The following is a 23,853-nucleotide window of genomic DNA, read 5'->3' as shown; positions in this document are numbered from 1 at the left end:
ATAAGTTTCTACAAGAAAGCCCAATACCTACGCCAGCAACATTTCTCAAGGATTCCTTTTGCATTTGTGAGTTTGATTGGAAGTGTTCCTTAAAAAATATTGAATAAGTTGATATTCAGTTTGGGTAAATATCATGATTATACCATTAAGCAAGTGATAAAGATTAAATATGTATTTTATAGTTTTAGGTTTAATAATAATAATATTTTTATTTCAAATCACATAACAATTACAAACACTGTACATGAAATGAAGTAATGTCAACAAAAACATGCATTAGGATTAGGTACAATAGTCTCTTGAAGAGTAGGGAAATCCTTAATTGCAGCCTTAAACCTTTCAACTGACACAATTCTTTTTATGTGTTCTGGTAGGAAGTTAATTAGTTTTATACATGCATAATGTGGAGATTTTTCTGTTAGTGAAAGTTTATGAACTGGATACATAAAGTTTAATGTCCCTCTGTTATATTTATGCTCCGTTTTTGATTGGAAAAGATGTTTGTTTTTGAAAAGAAACATCAAACATTCAAATATATTAAGGTGAAATGAAAATCCTTCAGTCTCCCTCCCTTATTTATTAAACACTTATTTAACTTAAAATTCCCTACATGTTTCCGACACAATGGTGTCCATCATCAGGGGGTACTAAAAGGAAATAGTTCCGAACAAAAGACAGACACAGAAAAAACTTAAAAAATTAATATAAGGTACACTTACAAAGGTTTAAAATTAGTATCAATTTTTTAAGTTTTTTCTGTGTCTGTTTGTCTTTTGTTCGGAACTATTTCCTTTTAGTACCCCCTGATGATGGACACCACTGTGTCCGAAACATGTAGGGAATTTTAAGTTAACTAAATGTTTAATAAATAAGTGGAGGGAGACTGAAGGATTTTCATTTCACCTTAACCTACGACTCTACTGCAAGTATGGACTATTTCTTCACTATTCAAATAAATGTAAGACATATACCGTCATAATACCCAAATATCTAAAAACTGACCTACAACTTTGAAGAAAACCCATTTTTTTTATAATTTTTATCAATCTTTGTTGAACAATAAAAACATTTTGTAACACGCTATCTTTTCCCCAAAAAATTATTCTATATTTAACAATAGATTCAAAGTTAGCAAATTAAGCGAAAAGAATGTTTCATTCATGCATTTTCCAACTATTCTAATACCATAACAAACAGAATTTAAATTTTTTATTAGCTGGTTTATACGGTATGACCAGGTGTTCATTGATATATAAACCTAACATATTGGCATTTTTGTTTACATTTAAATCATTATTGCCAAATTCCATTTGCAAAGGCTTTTGTATTTGTATTAAACCAGTATGTGATCATGTCAAAGAATTCTTCTGTTTGATTTAATAAATCTTTTAATGATTTAACAGTAATAATAATGTTAGTGTCATCAGCATATTTAACAATCTTCTGGCTAGGTGAATTTATTAGATCACGATCATTAATAAATATTATGAACAATACCGAACCAAGTATGCTGCCTTGTGCAATTCCTATATCAATAAATACACATTTAGAATAACCTGTTTTCCCAACCTTTGATATTTTTACTATTTGTTTTCTGTTATTAATATTGGACCTAAACCACTCTATTACATTTCCCCTTATGCCATATTTCTCTAAAGGGTCTCTCTCAACAGGTCCCTATTCAAACAATCGTATGCTTTGGTTAGATCTAAAATCATTCAAGAGCAACTTCACATTTTCCAAATGTTCTACAATGTTTTTAATGAATGCAAATATAGCAGTTTGTGTTGATTTGCCTTTTAAGAAACCGTGTTGATTTTCACTAAACAGGTTATTGGAAGTAAAGAAATTAATCAATCTTTTGCTCGCAGCTGCTTCGAAAATTTTTGAAAACCCCGGTAATAGACTTATGGACCTATAATTATTAAAATTATCAGAATCCCCTTTTTTTAAAGCATTGATTTATTTGGGCAATTTTCCGGAAATATTCCATATTTAAAAGAGTTGTTAATGACATAGCACAGGACATTATTGATTTCAGGAATTGCTATTTTAAAAATACTTGTAGGAATTTCCTCTATTCCACTGCTGTTTTTATTTTTTAACCTATGCGCTATGTCACTAATTTCCTCTGGTGTAACGGGACTTAAAAACATTGACCTAGAATTTTTTTCAATTAAAGAATTAAATGGAATTTTAGTTAGGGAACTTAATAGATCTGGAATAACAGAAATTAAAAATGTATTATACATATTTGCAATTTTTTCTGGTTCACTCTCTAATTTGACAATATTGTCTCCCACACTGTTATTAATTTTCTTGCAAATAGACCACATACATTTTGATTTGTTGTCCGAGTTCCTAATTCGGGTTTCATATTGCTTGGCACGTGCGTTAACTAATAAGCTGTCATATTTAAGTTTTTCGACTCTATACGCCTAATCCTTAAAAATATCATTCTGGTTTTTTAACACTAATAAAATATCTACATCTTTATATATATCTTTTTTCTTTTGACCACCTAGTTGCCTAAGAGGAAAACTTTGGTTAAACAGGCTCTTAAAATTATTCATAAATGTGTTCCATTGAATATTTACATCTTGCACATTACAACTCATGTGTGCCCAATCCTGCTCCTTTAAACTACTCAAAAAATCAGCCTTGTTTTCTTGTGAAAAGATACGTTTATATTGTAAAGGGTTTTTACTTAAACAATCTATTTCAAAGCTTATTTTCTGAGCTGTATGATCCGACACAAAATTTTCCAATACCAATGTTTCAATATATTCTGCATTGGTGAAAATATTGTCTATACAACTTGTTTGTGTATTTTTGTATATGGTTTGAACTAAATTGAATACTTTAACAATGACAATAAATTCCCTCCATTTTCATTATCAATTAATAATTCAATGTTAAAATCTCCTAGAATTTGTTTAATAAATTTCATTAAATATTTTCACCAGCAAACCTTGAAATTGTAGTGTAAAAACATTAAAATTGCCTGATGGTGGCCTATATAAAGAAATTATAATTAATTTGTTTTTTGAAAAAATACATTCCACTGCAGCACATTCAAATATTCCATTGACTGATAAATTATTCATTTTAATTCTAGGCTTACACTTATTATTTTCTTTTGCAAAATATGGTTTGAATGCTCTCTAATATTATTAATGTAGGTATGTTGTATGTCTGATTCAAATTTGTAATTTAAATCCCGTAAATAAATAAATAATGTTAATATACTTCTAAGAAATCAGTTTTAACAAAATTTCCTACCATTTTTTCTTTTTGTGCTTGATCTAAATTGTGTATGGCCAACAGTAAGCTGTAATCCATAATTTTAAAACTTTCCAACACCCTACAGTCTCGTTGTATCGTTTTCATTAAGGCATTATACGTGTCCGATTCCATGAAAATGCCCTCCTTATGATGTTCCATAAAGTCCAAGTCTTTATAAGTCGGCGACCTCTTCTGTCTCTCGGCTTTAGATGCCTGAGAACAATAAAGAAATATAGACACAAGTCAAAAGTATTACGGGGATTGTTGTTACCTTTCTTTTATAGGTGCTGCCTTTCAAATCGTACTTTTGGTGCATCGCAACGTTGCTAGGAAGCAAATTGTTCATGATGACCAAACGGACATTTTTGCTGTTGCACTGGTAGCAATACAAACCGAAGAACTTTGGTAATAGGGTCCTAGGATTTTGGTTTAAGTTCATATAGTAACCTTAAAAAGAACAGCAGAAGTTATATGGATCAGAGTTGTTTTATTAGACGAATTACCTGGTAACAATTTTTGAAGAAACTCCCCCTCCTTATGCTGTACAGTCTTAATAATAAATTCATCATCTTCAGTCAAATAAAATATGGACCCGCTGGCTCCAGGGTTCGATAATTCTCTTAAAGGAGAATCGCACATTGACATCTAAAAAAGTACATATAAAATAAATCAGGAAAAAACTTATGGGGGAAGCGAACTGCCTACCAGAAAATCGTCTGGTTGTATACCAAATAGATCCCTAAAGTACCTAAATGCTATCGGGGCATAGTTTTTATATTTAAAATCGGAAAAATGGTGGGCCGGAGTGTGATTTGACCCCTCGTTCGGAAAGTTCGTCGTCTCGACGGTCATAAAATCTTGCATGAGCAGATCTCTTTCGGGTTTGGAGGCCAGACCGCCCACTGCATGTTGAATCCCTGAAATTTTAAAGAAATTAGTCAATTTTAACCAAATATGAGATTTTTTAGTATTACTTAAAAGTAGTGATGTAAAATATATGTATACCGGGTGGTGAATCGCCTATTGGCTCCCCTGTATGTTCTACATAAAATCTGTATTGTACTTTTTTAAAAGTGCGAGTAAGATAAGCCACCATAGCAAAATTCATACATACTAAATAAGCGATTTAGAATTTATTTAAAAAGCTAAAAAGTAAAATATGAAACCACTAGCTAAATTATCAAAATGTTATGTCAAAGTGTTGTCATCTATTTATTTAGTGGTCAGTATGAATATTAATTACACTCTCCGAAACGTTCTCAGTGAATTTCCCTGAAAGGCATTTTCCAAGTAAAACAACAGTGCAAAAAATTGTTAATAACTTTGAGACTAAGGGTACAGTAATTAGTAAATGCAAATGCTTAGAGCAAAACAATAATGATGGCAGAACTAGAGAAAATAATTCAGATTTCGAAATGTTACTTAATGGTGAAGAAAATAAAGGAATTAGCAGCAGAATTTTTGAAGAAGTTGTAGGAAAAATCATAGTACAGTATTGTGCACACTAAAAAAATACAAATACCATTCCTTTACATATGAAAAACATCATGAAGTGAGGAAAAGTGATGAAATTTGAAGAACAGATTTCTATTTTGAAGTTAAAATACAGTGCTACAACTGAAAGAACCCTCGCGGAAAGAATGCGGCAAAAAAATATTTTCGTTTTTGCAACGTTGCCACTTCTTCTCATAATTTATTATACTAATATGTCTTATATATTTATTATTACTTTTTTCTCACTTAAAATTACATATTTTATAACACTTCACCAAAACACGCAGTCTGTATTAAAAATTATACTTAATACACATACGTAATCTGCATGATTTATGTAGCCAAGGCGAAAATCACCAACATCATAATTCTTTCATTACCCGAAAAAGTGTCTTAGCTGGCAACAGACCGCACAGATGATCTTGCAGGTGCTCAGTGGAGGCGGGCCCCGAGCGGCGACGTTTCGTATCTGTCTCCTGATTCGTCCAGCCATACACGTGACCTACAATGGTTGTTTGGCACGCGATACATTTCTATATTTTAGGTTTATTTCTCCTTGTCTGGTTATCTTGCCATAGGCGCGCGTAGAGATTTTGGACGATTTTGCAATTTCGGCGTTTATTAATTTGCGAATAGCGTTATTTGTTGTTGTTGCTCTTGTTATTGTTCTTGTTATTTGCGATTTTTTTTTCTATTATTGGTTATTGTGGGTTGTTTTTTTTTTTGTTAAAGACATTAGATATTTTATTTTCCTTGATTACGAATTTAGCGGAAAATAAAGTAAGTATAGATTAAGCTACCAAATACGATTTTTATAAGTAAAATGGTATATTTATTTCTAGAGTTTTGAAGTAATTTTTATTTTACTTTCAATTATTCATTATGGAAAGAAACCAATTCTTACATAGACAGGCATTAAGCGGTCAATCTAGGGAGATAATAGCAAATGTTTATAGGGTTTGCGATGAAGAAGCTCTAGCCAACGCATTTAAATTGCCTCTTAAAAGAAAGATTGATCGAGTTGCTCTGTATACTGGAGTCTCTAAAGATAGAGTAAGTCAAATTCATAAAGAAGATATGAAACGACAGGCAGAACATCCAGATCAGATGCTTTCTTCCCCACCTAATAAAAAATCTCGAATCTGTCTCTTTAGGGATTTTGACGACTTTTCAATTATAAGACGCACAATCAACAATTTTTATTTAGAGCTTAATATGGTTCCCACTGTTAATAAATTACTTATTAAGTTACGAGAAATTATGAATTTCCCGTATAGCAGAGAAACCTTGAGAAAGCTTTTGAAGGCTAACGGATTTTACTTTAGAAAGTGTCAAAATAAAAGAAAAATCTTGGTGGAGCGACCTGCTATTCTTCATTGGCGCTATAAATATATAAGAGCAATTAGAAAATATAGGGAAGAAGGAAGAAATATTGTGTACCTTGACGAAACATGGGTGGATAATGACTTAACTTTCGGAAAATGTTGGCAAAGCAATGAAGTTTTTGGGGTTGTTAGCAACATTAGAGCAAATGGTAAGCATATTTGTGTGCTCATTTTGAAAATTGTACTGAAACGTATTCAGAATACTGTTAATTTTTTTTTATTTCTACATAATTTTCAAAGTAACATAAAATTTTTAAAAAGAATATTTTTTAATTCTCCCTATTTACTACTTCTTATCACAACTTACGATATAAAGTTAAATTTGAATAAATATGAATCAGCGGCAAATAATTTTATTTAAAAGTTAGATGTTTTTCTCCTTCTTACTTCTATTTTCAGGTCGATTAGTAATTGTTCACGCCGGATCTCAAAGTGGCTTTATACACAACGCTGGTCTTGTTTTTAAAGCGGGTCAAGCTAGTGGCGACTATCATGGCCAAATGAATAAAGCCAATTTTACTAAGTGGTTAGAAGAAAAATTGTTGCCGAATATTCCTCAAAATTCGGTAATTATACTGGACAACGCACCCTACCACTCAGTTCAAGAAAACAAAGTACCAACCAAATCATCTATTAAAAAGGACATGACAGAATGGCTCACCAAGAATGGTAATTTTTAAATTCCACAAATATTATATTTTTTTATAAGTGCTGAAATTATATACGACTTTTTTTGTAAATTAATTATTATTCATTTAAGGAATTTTATTTTAAGGAATTCAACACGACCCAGCTGCACGAAAATGGGAATTATTTGAAATAATTCAACGAAACAAGCCCCTCAGTGATGAAAAAAACTATGTTGTGGACCGAATAATTCGGACCCATGGGCATGTTGCTCTTCGCACACCTCCATACATGTGCGAATTAAATCCGATCGAATTGGTTTGGGCGCAACTAAAAAATTATATTCGATCTCACAATACAACAGGTAATTTGGCAATGAAAAATTTGGCACAGTTAGTCCAGGACGGAATTGAGTCTATAACTCCTTTACACTGGGCAAACTGTTGCAAACATGTCATGGAGATTGAAAATAAATTCTGGGAGACCGATCAAATAATGGAGGAAGTCGAACAACTTATTATTACGAATGCTGGTGGTAACGATGATAGTGATAACGAATCTGCTGACAGCGACGAAGAAAGCGACAAAGAAAATTATATACAAGCCTTAGGTATTTATTTGCATTATTATTTATTTAATTTTTGTTTAATATATGATTTTATTTAATTTTTTAGAAAACGTCGACCAAGAACCGGGTTAAAACCTATTGCTAATACATATGGGATGTGTGGTGGACAGAGTTAATCTTTATTAATCTGGCACACACATGTCAGGGTTCTAGATTGACTTGGCAAAACTAGAAAACTAGTCAAGAGTGACAAAAATAGGACAGCTAATTTTTACTTTAAAAAATAAAATCCATAGGGAAAAAATGGCTAGTTCTTTTTTATATTACGGTCTGGTAATTTGTTTATTTAAAATGTTAATTGTTACAAGTCAGTGAATAGGCCAAATACTGCCTTAAATATTCTCTTTTTATGACTGAAAATGGTAAAGGAAACACAGTGAAATTTTACTTAAATTATTTAATTCGGATAGAAATTCAAATTTAAATTTATCAGCAAAAATTATTAATCCGAAACCAAATTCGTCACAAATTTACAAATATTAAATATTTTCAGGAGGTATGTTTTATTTAATTGACGTTATCGCGATTGGACTGTATTTTTTACCGCTCTTTCGAATGGAATCAGTCATTTTTACCTAAAACCACACAGGAAAAAGTTTTTTTCGAAGCCTTTCTTCAAATCTGCCAAAAAGACACTATAAAACTTTATGGAATAAATCGACAAAATACGTCAACTGAGTAATTAATTGAAGTTTCCAAATGCACTATTAGTTCTTTGGTAATGGATGAACTATTAATTTTGTTTGCAATTTTAGGGTGTTGCTCTACTTATGGGCGATAGTGTACAATTGTATATGATATATCCTTTAATATAAATATAATTTTACTAGATACAATTTTTGACTCCTAATATGCGATTTAAACTTTATAAATATCTAATTTTAAAACGAACTTCTTGTATAACCTTATTATAAGTTTCATATTATTTTTACTTAATCATTGTGTAAATTATTAGTCCATTTTTAACTGTTTTACATGAATTTATCATATTTATTCTAATTAAAAAAATAATATTATTAAATTAAAAATAAAATCGCCCGCCACTGAGGCAGCCGAATTTCTTACACAATTCGCCTCTGTCCCCTCAGCCGTTGTTACGGTTCTCTCGGTTGTAGGACTGTAGAAATCTGTTCCGAAGGGCGAATAACCACAGGATTTTTTTCGAAATGTTTGTTTTATAGACAAATGCATCTTTACCTTAAATAATGAGCCAAATGTGCAAAATTTTCGATACCGGAGTAAAGAAAACGAACACTGACATGTCCTTACAAGGACCCAGTACCCTCAAAAGGTAAAGCTTTGGGCCGGTATTTTTGATCATAAAATTATTGGATCTTTTTTTTTCGGAAAAAATACACTGGCCCGCAAAATTAACCGGACAGCAAAAATTTGGTTCAAATTCAATCCTTAATAACTTTTTCAGTATTGCATCGATTTTGATAATTTTTTTGCGGAGTTTTAGACCATTTTCTTGTCATAATTTTTTTTATATTAAAGCTAAAATTTGACTGTAGCTTGATACTATTTTGTTATTTCAATTTCTATTCTATTCTAAACTTTTAAATACCCCGTGGAAAAAATTCACAACAGAATAGTGATTCTTTTGAAACAACCTGTTTTTTTATTCATTCGGATATATGTATTCTCAAAGACAAAGCACTGACTTAAAGAAAACAATGCAATAACGCTTTAGTAGCAAGAGTTTCTTTTTAAAAATATTGCAACACCACGGTGTCATGGCATGTCAAAAGGATTGTTATCAACGAATTCCAGATTTCATTTTGCTGTACATTTTTGAGTTATTGAAGCGTTTTTTAAGTTATTTTTGAAAGTGTGTTTTGGAGCTGTTGCGTAAGCGATACGTTGAGCGATGAGCCTAGAAGAAGTGGCAGAAGCCGTTGCTCTACGAAACGATAGTCGTCCGATTAGGTATATTGCGGAAAGGCTTGGCTTATTCATTCGCTTACGGCTCAAGCGACAAGTTTCCCATTCATCAAAAAAGGCTCTTTTTACGCACTAGTGCATAAGGGAGGAGTTAATTCTATTCTGTGCCAACTGAATGTCTTGACATTTTAAAAGAAGTATAAATTTGTGAATCGTTAGCAAATTGATGTAACTTGGATTTTGTATGCACTGATTAATGTCATAAGCAACATACAGAGAGAAAAGTACGGGAGTCCAGTATAGAACCCTGGGGTACCCCTACTTTAAATGGTAAAAACTTATACAATTCAAATTCGCCGTAATGTACAGTTCGAATACATATTTGAAGTGTCTTTAAGTACTCAGAAACATTTTCCAGGCATTTGGAGCTAATTTAACTTAGTTTAGAACTTTATTCTTTAATTGTAGGCCATCTAAAGTAATTTCGGGATTTTATTCCCGGCTTTTGAATTGGGTTACGTGCCTCGAATAATCCTTAAAGTACTCAAAATCATCTTCCAGGCATTTAAAAGCAATCTGATTGAGTTTCACACTTTGTTTTTGAATTCTAGACAATGTAAAGTAATTTTAGGGTCCTATTTCAGGCATTTCAGTTGCTTTAAGTGCCTAGAATGATCCTTGTACTAAGTACTCAAGAGCTTCTTCCGGGCATTTAAAAGGAATCTTATTGACTTGAAGATTTCGTTTTTGAATTCTGGACAATCTAAAGTAATTTCAGGATCTTATTCAGACATTCGAATGACTCAGATGCCTGGAATAATCCTCTAAGTACTTAAAACTTCCAGGCGTTTTGAGTTCAGCACTGTATTTTTAGATGCTAGACAATTTAAATTAATTTCAGGATTTTATTCCAGTCATTTGAATGACTTAGGTGTCTGGGATAATTTTTGAAGTACCGAAAAGTCGTTTTCTTCTGGCCTACCAATCACATGCAGAGACATATATTACGCCTCAGCATTCAAGCTGGTGATCTGAAACTAGAATGAAGGCTGAAACTTACAGTCAGAGCCTTTGTATCATTTTGTTTATTTTATTATTCGTACAATACAGGGTGTCCGGAAAAGGATGCCAATCCGTCCGCCACATATAGGGTGCACCAAAATAATGCGACTTTCTCTATGTCATTTTTTAATTGGGCGCTCGGTATTCAATATGCAGGGCGTCGCAATGAGAAATATAAAATCTTTTTTTGAAGTAAGTCGAGTGTTTCATAAGATATTGGTTTTTTACGACGAGAAATTGAAATCCGTTCACGGATTCGCTATACCTTGCAGAGGGCGTCACCCTCAGTATATTGCATGTGTTAAAAATACCAAAACTTTTTTGTACCCCTGCATATTAAAGTTCTAGTAAAAAATTCTAATTATCCAATCTTTTCTTGAAAAAAAAGTATTCTTAGTAAATGTCGGCCTGAGAATTCGTTTATTAGATATCTTAATTTTAAAATCTAGATATTTCTTTCTAAACAAAATGCTGACCTCGGGATCCCATAACTTGTTACGTGCTGTCAAACTGATGCTCTTAACAAGCTTCTCAATTAGTCCTAAAATAAATATGCATTTTTTTAATTACATATTTGAGGCTATGAGTGCAAAAACGGACTAACCCTAATACAGGGTGTCCATTTATAAACTGACACATTTTAACTGCTTATAAGTCGAGAACGAAAAATGACAACAATGTGCGGTTTTCACAGAACTTCATCAATATTTTTAAAGTTTTTTTTGACAGTATTGCCAAGTTTCAAAATTTACCTGAAATAGGAGGAAAAAAAATTATGATTTTCAAAGACCGATTTCTCAAAAATTTTAAATGTAACACCCTGTACTTTTTATTTTCACATTAAAGCCTGTTAAATCCCCTTTCCGAAAATGTATAAATTGTCTTAAATTCATTATTTTTTTTTATAATTAAGTTTAAACCCTACAAAATTCAAACTTTCCAAAAAATAGAAAATCGCGCCCTTGAAAAAAGATGTTTAATGTGCAAAACACTACTAGATCTTTTTAGAAATTAGCCGGATACCAATTTAATAATGTCTGATGAGGCAACATTTCAGTGGTCGAGTAAATAAGCATAACTGCCGAATTTGGGGAAATGAAAATCCTCGAGTGTATAACAAATTTGAAAGAGATTCTCCTAAGCTGAACGTTTGGTGTGCAGTATCGAAATTTAAAATTTATTCAGACATAATTAAAGTGAGACAAGTTTCGAAAACAAAAAATCCAAAATATGTGTTGCCGTTTAATATTCAATATTGGAAAATATGATAGCATATCTTATAAAATTAATGAAACTAAATGGTTAAATATGACAAATCGAAGGCTATTACATCTTGGAATCTTTTTTCATGAACTTATAAATAAACGCAAATATATTTCAACGTGCTTCATAGAAAAAATCAAGACCAATGACAGTGTACACTCTAGAAATACTAGAAATAAAACAAAGTTCGTGATTCCTAAACATAAAACAGCATTTTTTCAAAAAAGTTCTTTGTATACCTCTGTTCATCTTTATAATTCTTTGCCCGATTATATGAAAGTATTTACAACAAAAAAATTTTATCTGTGTTAAAGTCTATAATAATGAGTAAGCAAGTACAGGACTATAATTTGACCCACCGCTAGTCTGTCGCCTGCTGCCCGAAGCGTAAAATTTTCTCAGTAAAGTGACCATTTCTTTTTGATGTTTTTGTTTATTTATTTATTTTTTGTTGGGTGTATTACGGAAACATTTTCAGGTTCCTTTATATTTGCTTTTTTGTGCATTTTTTTTTCTTTAATTACTGTTAACTATAAGTTAAGACTACATTATTTAAAGTGCGTTTCAAGTGCATAATTATTTGGCACATGTGTGTTATTTATTGAAATCTGTTAGAGGGTTGAGTTTGAATAGCCCTAGGCTAGACTTCGCCAACTGATAGGTTAAGAAACATATTATAATACAAATATTATGTAATGAATTTTTGCAAATAAAAGTCTTTAATATTATTATTAACTTCAGCAGGATGGAATTTTAGACACGGTCTACTTCCAGCAAGACGGTGCACCACCACACTTCTCCAGGGTCGCAAGGGATTCCTTAGATATTACTTTTGGAAACAGATGGATAGGGCGAGCAGGTCCAATCGAGTGGGCACCTTATTCTCCCGATCTAACCATTCCAGATTCTTGTATATGGGGATATGTAAAAGACGTTGCTACAATCGAACCTCAAGAAATTTGGATGAACTGCGCAACAACATAGTAAACGTTTTTAACCAAATTACACCGCGAATGCTACAAAACGCCTTCGGCAACTTATTTCTCCGTCTACATTTGTATTCCGAGCAAAATGGGGGTCATATTCAGCAGCTAATTTATTAGTTATAAATTAAAATTAATTTCTTTAAAATTAATTTCTTCAATTGTTTGTTGTTAAAATTGTTATAAATAGTTGTAATTTAATACATAGAATAAATACTTTTATAGACATGGCAATAGCGCAAATTATTTAATTATGATCATGCTAAAGCGATACATAGGCAATTACCAGAAAATGTTCGCCAATCGACAATCACCGAATATGTATTTTAGGAAAATTTTCAAAAAGGTGTCATTTACTAAAATTAGCTCTGTAAAAAAAAATAATAAATTTAAGACAATTTATATATTTTCGGAAAGGGGATTTAACAGGCTTTCATGTGAAATTAAAAAGTACAGGGTGTTACATTTAAAATTTTTGAGAAATCGGCCTTTGAAAATCTTCAATTTTTTCCTCGTATCTCAGGTAAATTTTGAAACTTGGCAACACTGTCAAAAAAAACTTTAAAAATATTGATGAAGTTCTGTGAAAACCGCACATTGTTGTCATTTTTCGTTCTCGACTTATAAGCAGTTAAAATGTGTCAGTTTATAAATGGACACCCTGTATTATTAAGTGCTAAATAATAGGCTTAAAAAAATACGAAAATGTAAGTGCGCAAAACCCTTTTAAAAGGACATTTTTGTAGTTCGAATTAATTCAATGTTCTTAAGAGTGTTACTTAAATTTGCGGAATTTGTTTTAAATTTTTGGATATGGCTAATATTCGATTTTTCTATGTGGGTTAGTCCACTTTGCATTTAAAATAGATTGGGTTTTTTAATGGGTTACTATAACTTAAGCTATAATAAGTTTTACGTCAAAAATTAGTAGGTAGTTATTAAATAAGTAAAGTTTCTTCTTCCTCAATTGGGCCAATTACTTCACCTCCAGTTGCTTGAGCGGATGACCTCAGATTTTTATAAAAATCTCGGTATATAGGAGGGATGAATTCCATTAACTCAAGGAGATATTTCTTTTTACCTTCATTAATGGCATTACTATTTGGGTATGAAAAAGGCAGATCCTTAATTTCCTTGGAAACAGATTTCCTTTTATTAAGATCTACTGTGTTAAAATAAACCTCTTCATTATTTGAGTACTTATACTGAATAGTATTGGGAAAATCTTTTCTAAACCTTAACCATTGGATTTTGAGCCACTCCACCTTTGTTTTTGTTTAAGATACTTTTCTGTTTGTTATGTTACTTTCAAGTTACTTAGTAGAAAAAATCTTGACTTTCTAGCATGTCTTATGACTGTATGCCAGTCTTAAGGTATAAATATATGTGGATGGAATTCCTTTTCTTTTTCTAAGATTCCAAAATCTTGGTCGCATGGTAAATAGGAATGACATAAATAATGGAGACGCAGCAATATAGTTACATATCAATGACATTTTTGTATTACCATTCTGACCACCACATTGGTCAGAATACATAATAAGTCCCTTCGATGTAACAAAGTTTTTTATGTAATATAACAAGATCCCACCTCTTGCAGCTCCCTGGAAGTAATACTTTCATCCCATACAAACATGAACGAATTATTGGTTGCCATTTCATGTATATTAAAGCAGTAAGTCCATAACTTGAAATGCCTGTGGTAAGTACAGATGTAGGAAGAGTCTTCATTAGATTAAAACATAATATGTCTGCTGCGTTTCCACTTTATGCCAGTTCAGTGTCTTTTCTTAGGGTGTCTCTAGAACATTGAGCCTTCCTTTGGTGAAGTTCCTTCTCAACTTCTTAGTGCTGCCTCTATCTCGTAAGGAAAAGAAATAAGTCGTTTGGTCCACTGTGCAGTAAATAGATTTCAACTTGACGGATAATATTCTACAATAAAGCCGATTTTGAATTTTTGTGGGTTAGTCCGATATTGCACTCATAGCCTCATTTGTAATTGATGTGTTTTCTTACAACTTATAAAACTATAATGGCTCATAGACCAAGAAATGTACCCTTTACCGAAATGGCGGATATGTTTTTGATGTTTGGCAAGTTTTAAATATTATTGTAAACAGTAAATACCTGTCAATTCTCAACTAGAAAAATGTGATTCCAATGCTAGTTTAGCCGCTAGACGCTATACCCAGACATTCCCAAACCGATTTCATCCCAAAAGAAAATATTTTTTTAATTTGATTAACTGCCTAAGGGAGACTGGAAGTTTCAGCGAAATACGGAAGGGTAATTGCGGCCGACCTCGTGCGGTTCAACCAGAACAAGAGACAGAAGTTTTAAGAATTGTCGAAGAATCATCAAACATTAGTACTAGGGTTTTGGCTGAAACTGGGTGAGAATTGAGAAAACCGAGACACATAATATTTTACGGAGTCATCAACTTTACCCATTTCATCTTCAAAAAGTACAGGGTCTTTTACCCGACGATCCCGAGGCAAGATTTGCTTTTTGTAGATGGTTATGTGAAATGAATAATAGAAATGTGGATTTTATAAGGGCGATTCTGTTTACTGACGAAGCCACGTTCACGAGAAACGGCATGACAAATATCCATAACCCACACTCATAGGGTGAAGAGAAGTCCTAGATTTTAAAGTCAATGTGGGGGCAGGTGTTGTGGATAACTTTCTTTTAGGACCTGTCATTTTACCAGGTAATTTGACTGGTGATTCATTTCTGTTGTTTCTACAGGAAATACTGCCCGATTTGCTTGATGATTTGCCTCTAAATTTAAGACAAAATCTTTGGTTTAAACTCGACGGTGCTCCAGCTCATTTTGCTATAAATGTTAGGAACTATTTACACCAAGTATTTCCTAATCGCTGGATTGGTAGGGGTCGAGATGCTCCTGGTCCGTGGCCACCCCGTTTGCCCGACCTTTGCATTTTTCAGTCTGGGGATGTATGAAAGACTATGTACATATAAGGGTTCCGATTTTAAACGAGGATCATTTAAGGGAAAGAATCATTGCAGCTAGAGAGCATTTCAGGTTGAAACAAAATATTTTTCAAAGCCTTAGATTTTCTTTAATAAAGAGGGCTTGTATGTGTATACAAATGAATGGAGGTCACATAGAACAAATAATTTAGGGTCATTAGTCTATGATTTTTATTATAATAAGTAAATTGGCATTAATTTAGAAAAAATAATTTACGTTTATTTTGTAAACTTGCTAAAATGTATCTAGATTTTAAAATTAAGATATCTAATAAACGAATTCTCAGGCCGACATTTACTAAGAATACTTTTTTTACAAGAAAAGATTGGATAATTAGATTTTTTTACTACAACTTTATTATACAGGGGTACAAAAAAGTTTTGGCATTTTTAACACATCCCTGAACGGATTTCAATTTCTCGTTTCAAAAAATCCCCTCACACCAAATTTTAATTTAATATCTTATGAAACTATTTTTTAAATTATATTTCTCATTTTGACGCCCTGTATATTAAATACCGCGCGCCCAATTAAAAAATGGCATAACGAAAGTCGCATTATTTTGGTTTACCCTATATGCGGCCGGCGGATTGGCCTCCCTTTTCCGGACACCCTGAATAACTCGTGAACGGTTGTTTTAAGTACCACTATATCAATAGTAGAGAACAGTTATTGGCCGCAGTTTTTTAAGTTTATGTAAGTTATATATTGGGATTATATATTGGGGTTAAGAGCAAATTTAACAATTAAACTGATTAGAAGCAAAAGAACTTTAGACCAGGAAGTCGATTTTTTTCATTCACTATTGTCGTAGGAATAAAAAAAAAACAAAAAGCCTATTTTGGCACTTTTTGCAAAAGTGTTTATTTATAATTTGTTTTAAAAATCCGTTGCATAAAATGCTCATATCTTTAAAAATAAAAAAGTTACAAATTTAAAATTTCAACCACAGGTTCTTCTCATAAAATCATAGGACATCTAATTCAGCATTTTCTTCAAAAATGTTTAAAAATAAAGTAATTAGCCTTGAAAGTTGACAAAATTGAAAAAACAATCAGAAGAAGAAAATACTCACATATCTGAAAATAGAAAAGTCGAAGATCTGAAAATTGCAACAGATTGCACAGATTGTTCCAATAACATCATTAATTAGTAATAACATTTCAATTCTCAAGATATTGTAACTTTTTTAAGTAAAATCATGCAAATCAAAAATCTAAATCCTTTCATTAAGAATCCATAAGAGAAAATTATTTAGATTGCATCGCATCGACAGAGAAAGCGTAGAGCGAATCTTACATAAAGTTTCAAGGCATAACCACAGCATAAAGAAACCAGCAGTCTCACTCCGCTCGAAAATGTAAGCGAACTAATAGCATCCTTAGCCATGCCGCAGCCATGTTCTCCGGATGCCGAGCTCACTGTTTATCGAACTGTGTTCATAGGTGTATCGCCTAGTTCAGCGCCGTACTTAGTGACTATTTTAATAGCATTTTTACAAAGCATAGCGTTTTTTTATAAAAACTTTTGTATTAAAAGAGGGGTATATCAAAAATTATTAATGAAGCAAAATAATTGACTTTGCCAAAGTTTTTAATAGCTGCAAATTTGGCTGTATGGCTTAAATAACATAATTAAGCATCAATTAAAGTTGCAGCAATGTAATTTTTTTTTTTTGATTTTTAAGGACATAATTTATATTTCTGCCATTTTAACAGTGTTGCCATATTTAAAAGAGTTGCAAAATTGTATACTTTTACTTTAGTTGGTACTTAATAATATAACAAAAATTCGCAGTTGTTAGAATTGTTTTGAATTGTTGCCAACTATTTGTCTTTATTTATTGGCCTAAGAGTTTCTATTTGAAATATTACTTTATTTGTATAATTAGTTATCCTTAAACTACTATGTAGTCAGATGTTAATCTAAAAGCGTTACTATACAGGGTGTTAATTAAGTATGTACCATAAATTATTTAACAGGCGATCGTTTGAGTAATTTTAAGACAAAAAGTTCATATGAACATAGGTCCGCAAGTTCTCTGGCGGTGTTATTTATAACATTAAGGAGCTAATTTACCCCTAATATGATTAAATTTATTAGGTTCAGTGTAATCTCGAACGAGACCTGAAGAAATATTTGTGGCAAAAAAATTAGGGCACCTGAATTTTGTGCCATTTTTAATATGTTATTTGATTTACTCAAATACAAATACAACTTTTTCGTATCTCGCTTATTTTTCGAGAAAAAAAAGTCCACTTAATTGCATATCCCTGGATCACACAAGGAATTTGGGGAAAAGTTTCATTTGAAATTTATTATTAACTAAGCAAGATACGAAAAAAATTCAAGAGACAGAAAAGTTTTATTTGTATAATCCACAGAACATAATAAAAATTGCACAAAAGTCAGTGGCATATATTTTAGTTGTTGTTAAATTTTAACACCCTGTATATTGAGAACGAAGAATTTCTGGACATATGTTTATATGAACCTTTTGTTTTAAAATTACTCAAAGAATGGTCTCTTAAAGTTATGGTTCATACCTAATTAACTTCCTGCACGTATTCTTCTATATCGTCGTTGTTAGATGTAGAAATGCGATGTTTATTTTTGTTTAAATATTTTGTTAATGTATGAACTTTATTTATATTAAAAAATCAATATTTGTACTATGTAGGTATTTTTATTTTACAAGATAATAAAATCTAAAAAAATGTTTAAGTCCGGCTCTAGCCAAGGCAAAAGCCGCGTGGACCGTAGCGAGTGTCAGCGGCATCCCTACTATAAGCAAAAATGCCTCGCATGCGTTAGTACACATGCACCGAACTCGCTTATTCAAGCCAATGTATTTTTATTGAAGTGCGACTGCTGGTTTCTTTATGCTGTGGCATAACCGAAGATCACCGCGCCACTTAAATATAACGAGGCCGGTTGAACATAATTCAAAAACCGTTTTGAGAATTTCTATCCGATTTTAACAGAAATTTGAGACATTTCATTTCAAACATTTTCATATTTATGAACGAATTCTATGGCTCAAACAGTTCTTGAGTTAGAGTTGAAAATACACCCTGAGATTATAAAATCCAGTGGATTTGGGTAATTTTAATTTAAAATATGAGAACTGTTTGGGCACCATTTTAAGAATGTCAATGTGATTTTTACAGAAAGCTAAGGCATCTCTAAGGCCCATTATTATTTTTTATATATACTTCAGATTTACCCAGTCTATAGTTGAAGATTCTGAAATACATCAGTATGCTGATGACACTCAATACATACATTATTTTGACTTTGCTAATTTTGATAACGTGGCTGGTACTATTAAGGCTGATCTGAACGTAATAAATCAATTTTCAAAAGAGCATAACCTTATCATTAATCCTAATAAAACAAAAATTGTTTTGTTTTCAAACCGAGGATCACATAAAAATATAATGGAAACTGTTCACATTAAATTGGATAACGAAACTATTTTGTTCTCTGATACTGTGAAGGTTCTGAGACTTACAATAGACAATTCTTTAAGGTTTAAGGAACATGTTAATACTCTTCTGCAGAGGTGTTATTTACGCATGCGTATGCTTTATACCAATAAACACATTTTAAATTTTAAAACTAGGAAAAAACTCGTAGTGGCTCTTGTTTTATCTATTTTAAATTACTGCCTTATAGTTTATTATCCTTGCTTAGACCAAATAAATCGTTGCAACGCGTGCAGAATACTTGCTGTAGATTTATTTTTAACCTCGGAAAGTTTGATCATGTATCAGACTCTATATTTCAGTTGAGGTGGTTAACGCTACCTTACCTATTCAAATTCTTCACTTCTACTTTTCTTTATCGATTATATGTTAGTCAAAGACCTGAATATCTTTTTGAAAAGTTAATACCAAGAAACCAGGTTCACACTCGAAATATTAGATACAATATCTTGACCATGCCGCACCATTCAACGGCTCTGTTCGAGCGATCTTTTACTTATAATGCCGTTAAGTTCTTTAATACTTATAAACCAATATTTAATACTTCGTTAAATGTGTATAGGAAATATTATAAACTTTTGTTTTTAAATCAATCCAAAATATAGTCTAGCGTTCTAGAAGATAAATACTTTATATATACTTGTTTCTTTCTTTGTTTTTTTTTTCTCGTTTTCTCCATTTAAACTGTGAATGTTAGGAATGTTAGGAAGGTTAAGAGTTAAAGAGTAGCTTTAAGCTAATCTTCGCCTTCTTTGGCAATATAGTATTAAGTAATATTGTAAGATTAATATTGCTTTTTTTTTAATAAAGACATATTATTATTATTATCTCTTTCCAAATATTTTCATATATGAACGTATTTTGTGGCTCAAGTAGTTTTGGACTTACAGTTGAAAACTAACATGGGAGTAATATATTACTTTATTATGAAATGGAAAGGTTAAGCACGATTCAAAAACAATCAGGAATTTCAATCTGATATTTACAGAAAGTTGAGGCATTTCTTTTATAGGTCAACTAGCTTTAGTGTTACAGTTGAATAATTTCAGTATAAAAATAATTGTCTAATCTTTGTCATAATATTACACTATTCTGTATCTATCTTACCCCTTTGTATCTTTTTACTCAAATGACTTTGCTGCTTAACAAAACTTATGCAAGACAAACTCCCTTTAAAATAATCTATTTCCGAATGCATCGTATCCACACGCCACGATTTCTAAAATACACTACTCTCCACTAATGCAAGTATTTGTTAATGAGCACTTGATGTTATGATGACTAAACCTCATTAAAAGATTATGAACCAACTGAACAATTTTTACAATACGTGATTACCGAATATTAACCGAATTTCAGACGAGAACTATACAAGGCTCCACTTAAAGTGCTAAATGTTAGAACAAATAAAACTCTATGCGTGATCGTAAATGCCAATAGCATTATTTTAATCTTATATCTTACCAGCACAATCTCGAAAAAAATTATGAAGATAAGAACGGTAGTATTCAGCGGGGAGAAATTAGTAATTGTACACACACCATAGGGAACCTAATTAATTTATTATCAGTTTTTTTTTTGGGTGAAAATTAATAAATAATTTTGATGTCAATGTCATGACGTCAACGTTCAAACCAAATTAAATATACAATCGTATGGCGTTTGTTGTGAAACTTAGGGTCAAAAGGGTAAGTGAGAATGTCAAAATTATAATTATACTGAACTCCTTTACAGGCATGTTTCTCTTATAACAACCACCTATAGGGCCTTATATACTATTAATTAGAGCATCAATCAGTCCATGCATTTATTATTTATATTCTTAACTATAATAGATAACGGTGTGATAAAAAACCCACACAAAATTATCATTAAAAATGATGGTGTAAGAGAACATGTGTGTTTCTATTATCATTTTATGTAGTTTCCTCAAAACACTGATAAATATTCAGAAGTTAAGCATTTTTATTACTATTTCTTATCTTTCGCAGACTACTAGCACTAGTGATTAAATTAAATCTGGTTTAAATGAAATTATTTGCATATTTTAAATAAATCTTACCCAGTTGAATGGATCCCATGATCTGGGTGGTCTGGATCTTCTTGTAAGTAATCTCGCCACCCACTCCAACCCTTCGATGTCCGATCTTTCTCTCCCTGTCCTTTTCCTTTTCGGCTTTTGATCTTGCCGCATTTGAAAGAGTTTTGTCACCAGCCTATTCGAGATTTTAAATATTAGCTTGGATATTTCGATAAATTAATGGAAAGTGGATACATTCTTACATAATTTCTTAGTTATATTTTAAATAAAATGAATTCTTAATTTAAAGATATACACTACTGCAATTGTGATTGATAACTTTTTTATAAACTTTGATATAGATTTAAGTACAAAAATTTACAATGCGGGATTACCAGATCATGAATGTATTGATTTGACCCTTTTTGTTATTGGACATTGTGAGAATAGCGATAGAAAAGGGAGAGGAAGAGGGAATTCAGATATTTTTTACCAGGAAATGCGGAATATTTCTACTCCTTACTAACTAAAGAATCCTGCAATGACATTCTTAGCTATACCAGCACAAATGACATTTTTACATCATTTTTTGATACCTTTATCAATTATTTTAACTTCCTATCCTAAATAATAAGAAAATTTTGTAAGACTCTCAAATCAAAAACTCACATACATAAAACCTCACACATAAACGTAAGTGGCCAACAAATCATTGACGCCGGTGACCTATGTGAGTTGTTTAATGGGCACTTTTGTGACCTTCCTACACCAGAAAAAATTAAGAACCCTGTACAAACTCCTTTCACTAAAAACAAACCAAATTTTATCATAGAACCAGTAGATGTGTATGAAGTTTATAATATAATTAATAAGACTTGTTCCAAGGAATCAGCAGGATTTGATGAGATACCATGCAACATTTTAAAGAAGTTGCTTCTGCAATTTGTCTACCAATCTGTATATTAATTAATCAGTCTTTTCAAGAAGGAATATTTCCACCTATACTAAAAAAAAAACTGGGGTTGTGCTAATATATAAAAATGGAAATAGAAATAATATGAGTAATTATAGAACACCAGCTGTTCCAGTGGTATTTTCCAAAATCTTTTAAAGAGCATTCTACAAAGAGACAATATTTAAATAAACTCTCTTTTTTTTAATTAAATGCAAAATAGCATCCTAAATAATAGGTCGATTGAAACTGCACTGTTTAAGTCATATAAATGCGCTGACTGAGGCCTTGGATGCAGGTCTGACAACCGTGGGAATATATTTTGACTTATTTGAATAAACTAGTGCTTAATTCAACTAAAACAAAATGTATTCATTTCCGAAACAAAAGGCAGGTTTTGAAAGTAATTGATAATGATAGGTTCCTAAACATAGATGGAATCATTGTATATGAATCGGAAAAAACTAAGTTTTTGGGTCTAACCTTACAGAAAAATTTAGATTGGCAAAGCCATGGTAATGAAATATGTAATATGATAACGTCGGCAAACTTCGCTATTTACAACTTATAAAACATTGTCAGTAGGTATCAATAATCAGTTTTATTATGCATATGTACATTCACACATAATGTTGTGGGGCTCTCATGCAGAGACAATAAAAAGAATATTTGTTATTCAAAAAAGAATCGTACGAACAGAGTGTGGATCCGCTTTTTGAGAGAATTGTGCTCATTTGCTTAAAAAATTAAAAATTATGTCTATATACTCTCTTTACTTGTACAAAGTATGCTGTCTATCTATCTCTTTCAAAAAAATTGTGATGTAAATATTAATAGTAATAAGAGAAGACATAGATTCGATTTTACTGTGCCTAGACATAAGACAACCATGTATGAAATAAGTTCCTATTATATGTGTGTTAAAATATACAATGCATTACCCGATTAAATTAAGCATATAGAGGGGTACAGGTTGTTCAAGCCAATATCAAAAAGGTTTTTTGTTCAGTACCCTTTTTATTCAGTGGGTGAATACATAACTCACTCAGGTAAGATAAATCTGTTTGGCTTTAACTGTACATATTGCTAGCAAACTATTTTTTATATATTATTTAAAAAAGGAGAAATTGATGATCCTGAGAAATATAGGCCAGTTTCATTGTTCCCAAGTATCTCTAAAATAGTAGAAAAGGCCATGGCTTTGCAAATTACAAATTTCTTTGGAAGTAACAACTATTTCTCTGGATCACAGTTTGGTTTGAGAAAGAACAGGACCTTGACAACTGTTGGCATTCTTGACCCGGTGTCCCGCATTTTGGAATCCTTTCATGGTATGCAATTCAGCACTGTTATGTTTTGTGACATGAGTAAGGCGTTTGATTGTGTGGACCATGGGATACTCCTGAAAAAACTACAAAGGTACAACTTCTGTCCACATACTGTCAAGTTGATCCAGTCATACCTCAGGAACAGGCTACAATCTGTGAGGGTGTCTGGGGTTTTGTCGGGGGAGAGTGTTGTTAATATTGGTGTTCCTCAGGGCTCGCTCTGTCCTTGGACCCATACTATTTCTAATTTATATTAACGACCTTGCAAGTATTGAATTAAATGCAATATACACACTCTTCGCCGATGACACCACAGTCTCCTTTGCAGCTGACACACTTGCAGACTCTCTTCGGGGTTCCAGGTCTGCACAGTCGACCACCAAAGAGTGGTCCTGTGCCAACAGGCTCCTGCTCAACGAGACAAAGACTGGCAGGACTGTTTTTGCTCTTAGAGAC

General features: G+C 32.0%; 1 protein-coding gene across 16 annotated transcripts in view; it reads right to left on the bottom strand.

The window, feature by feature from the left end:
• LOC126739503 (phosphatidylinositol 4-phosphate 5-kinase type-1 alpha) overlaps positions 1-23,853 on the bottom strand; it is a 115,069-nt gene that overhangs the window by 85,720 nt on the left and 5,496 nt on the right. For 14 of the 16 annotated variants that reach the window (XM_050445222.1, XM_050445223.1, XM_050445224.1 and 11 more), the window contains exons 3-7: positions 21,160-21,313; positions 3,991-4,202; positions 3,789-3,930; positions 3,557-3,732; positions 3,282-3,498 (exon numbers count right to left, since the gene is read on the bottom strand). In XM_050445222.1, the coding sequence (XP_050301179.1) occupies positions 3,282-3,498; positions 3,557-3,732; positions 3,789-3,930; positions 3,991-4,202; positions 21,160-21,313 (901 nt within the window). Of the gene's footprint in view, positions 1-3,281; positions 3,499-3,556; positions 3,733-3,788; positions 3,931-3,990; positions 4,203-20,204; positions 20,490-21,159; positions 21,314-23,853 lie in introns of those variants that run through there. The other 2 variants (XM_050445216.1, XM_050445226.1) reach the window with 2 other exon arrangements.

The sequence above is a fragment of the Anthonomus grandis genome, chromosome 8 (assembly GCF_022605725.1).
Source record: "Anthonomus grandis grandis chromosome 8, icAntGran1.3, whole genome shotgun sequence".
Lineage (NCBI taxonomy): Eukaryota > Metazoa > Arthropoda > Insecta > Coleoptera > Curculionidae > Anthonomus > Anthonomus grandis.
This window is presented reverse-complemented; position numbering and strand designations above follow the sequence as displayed.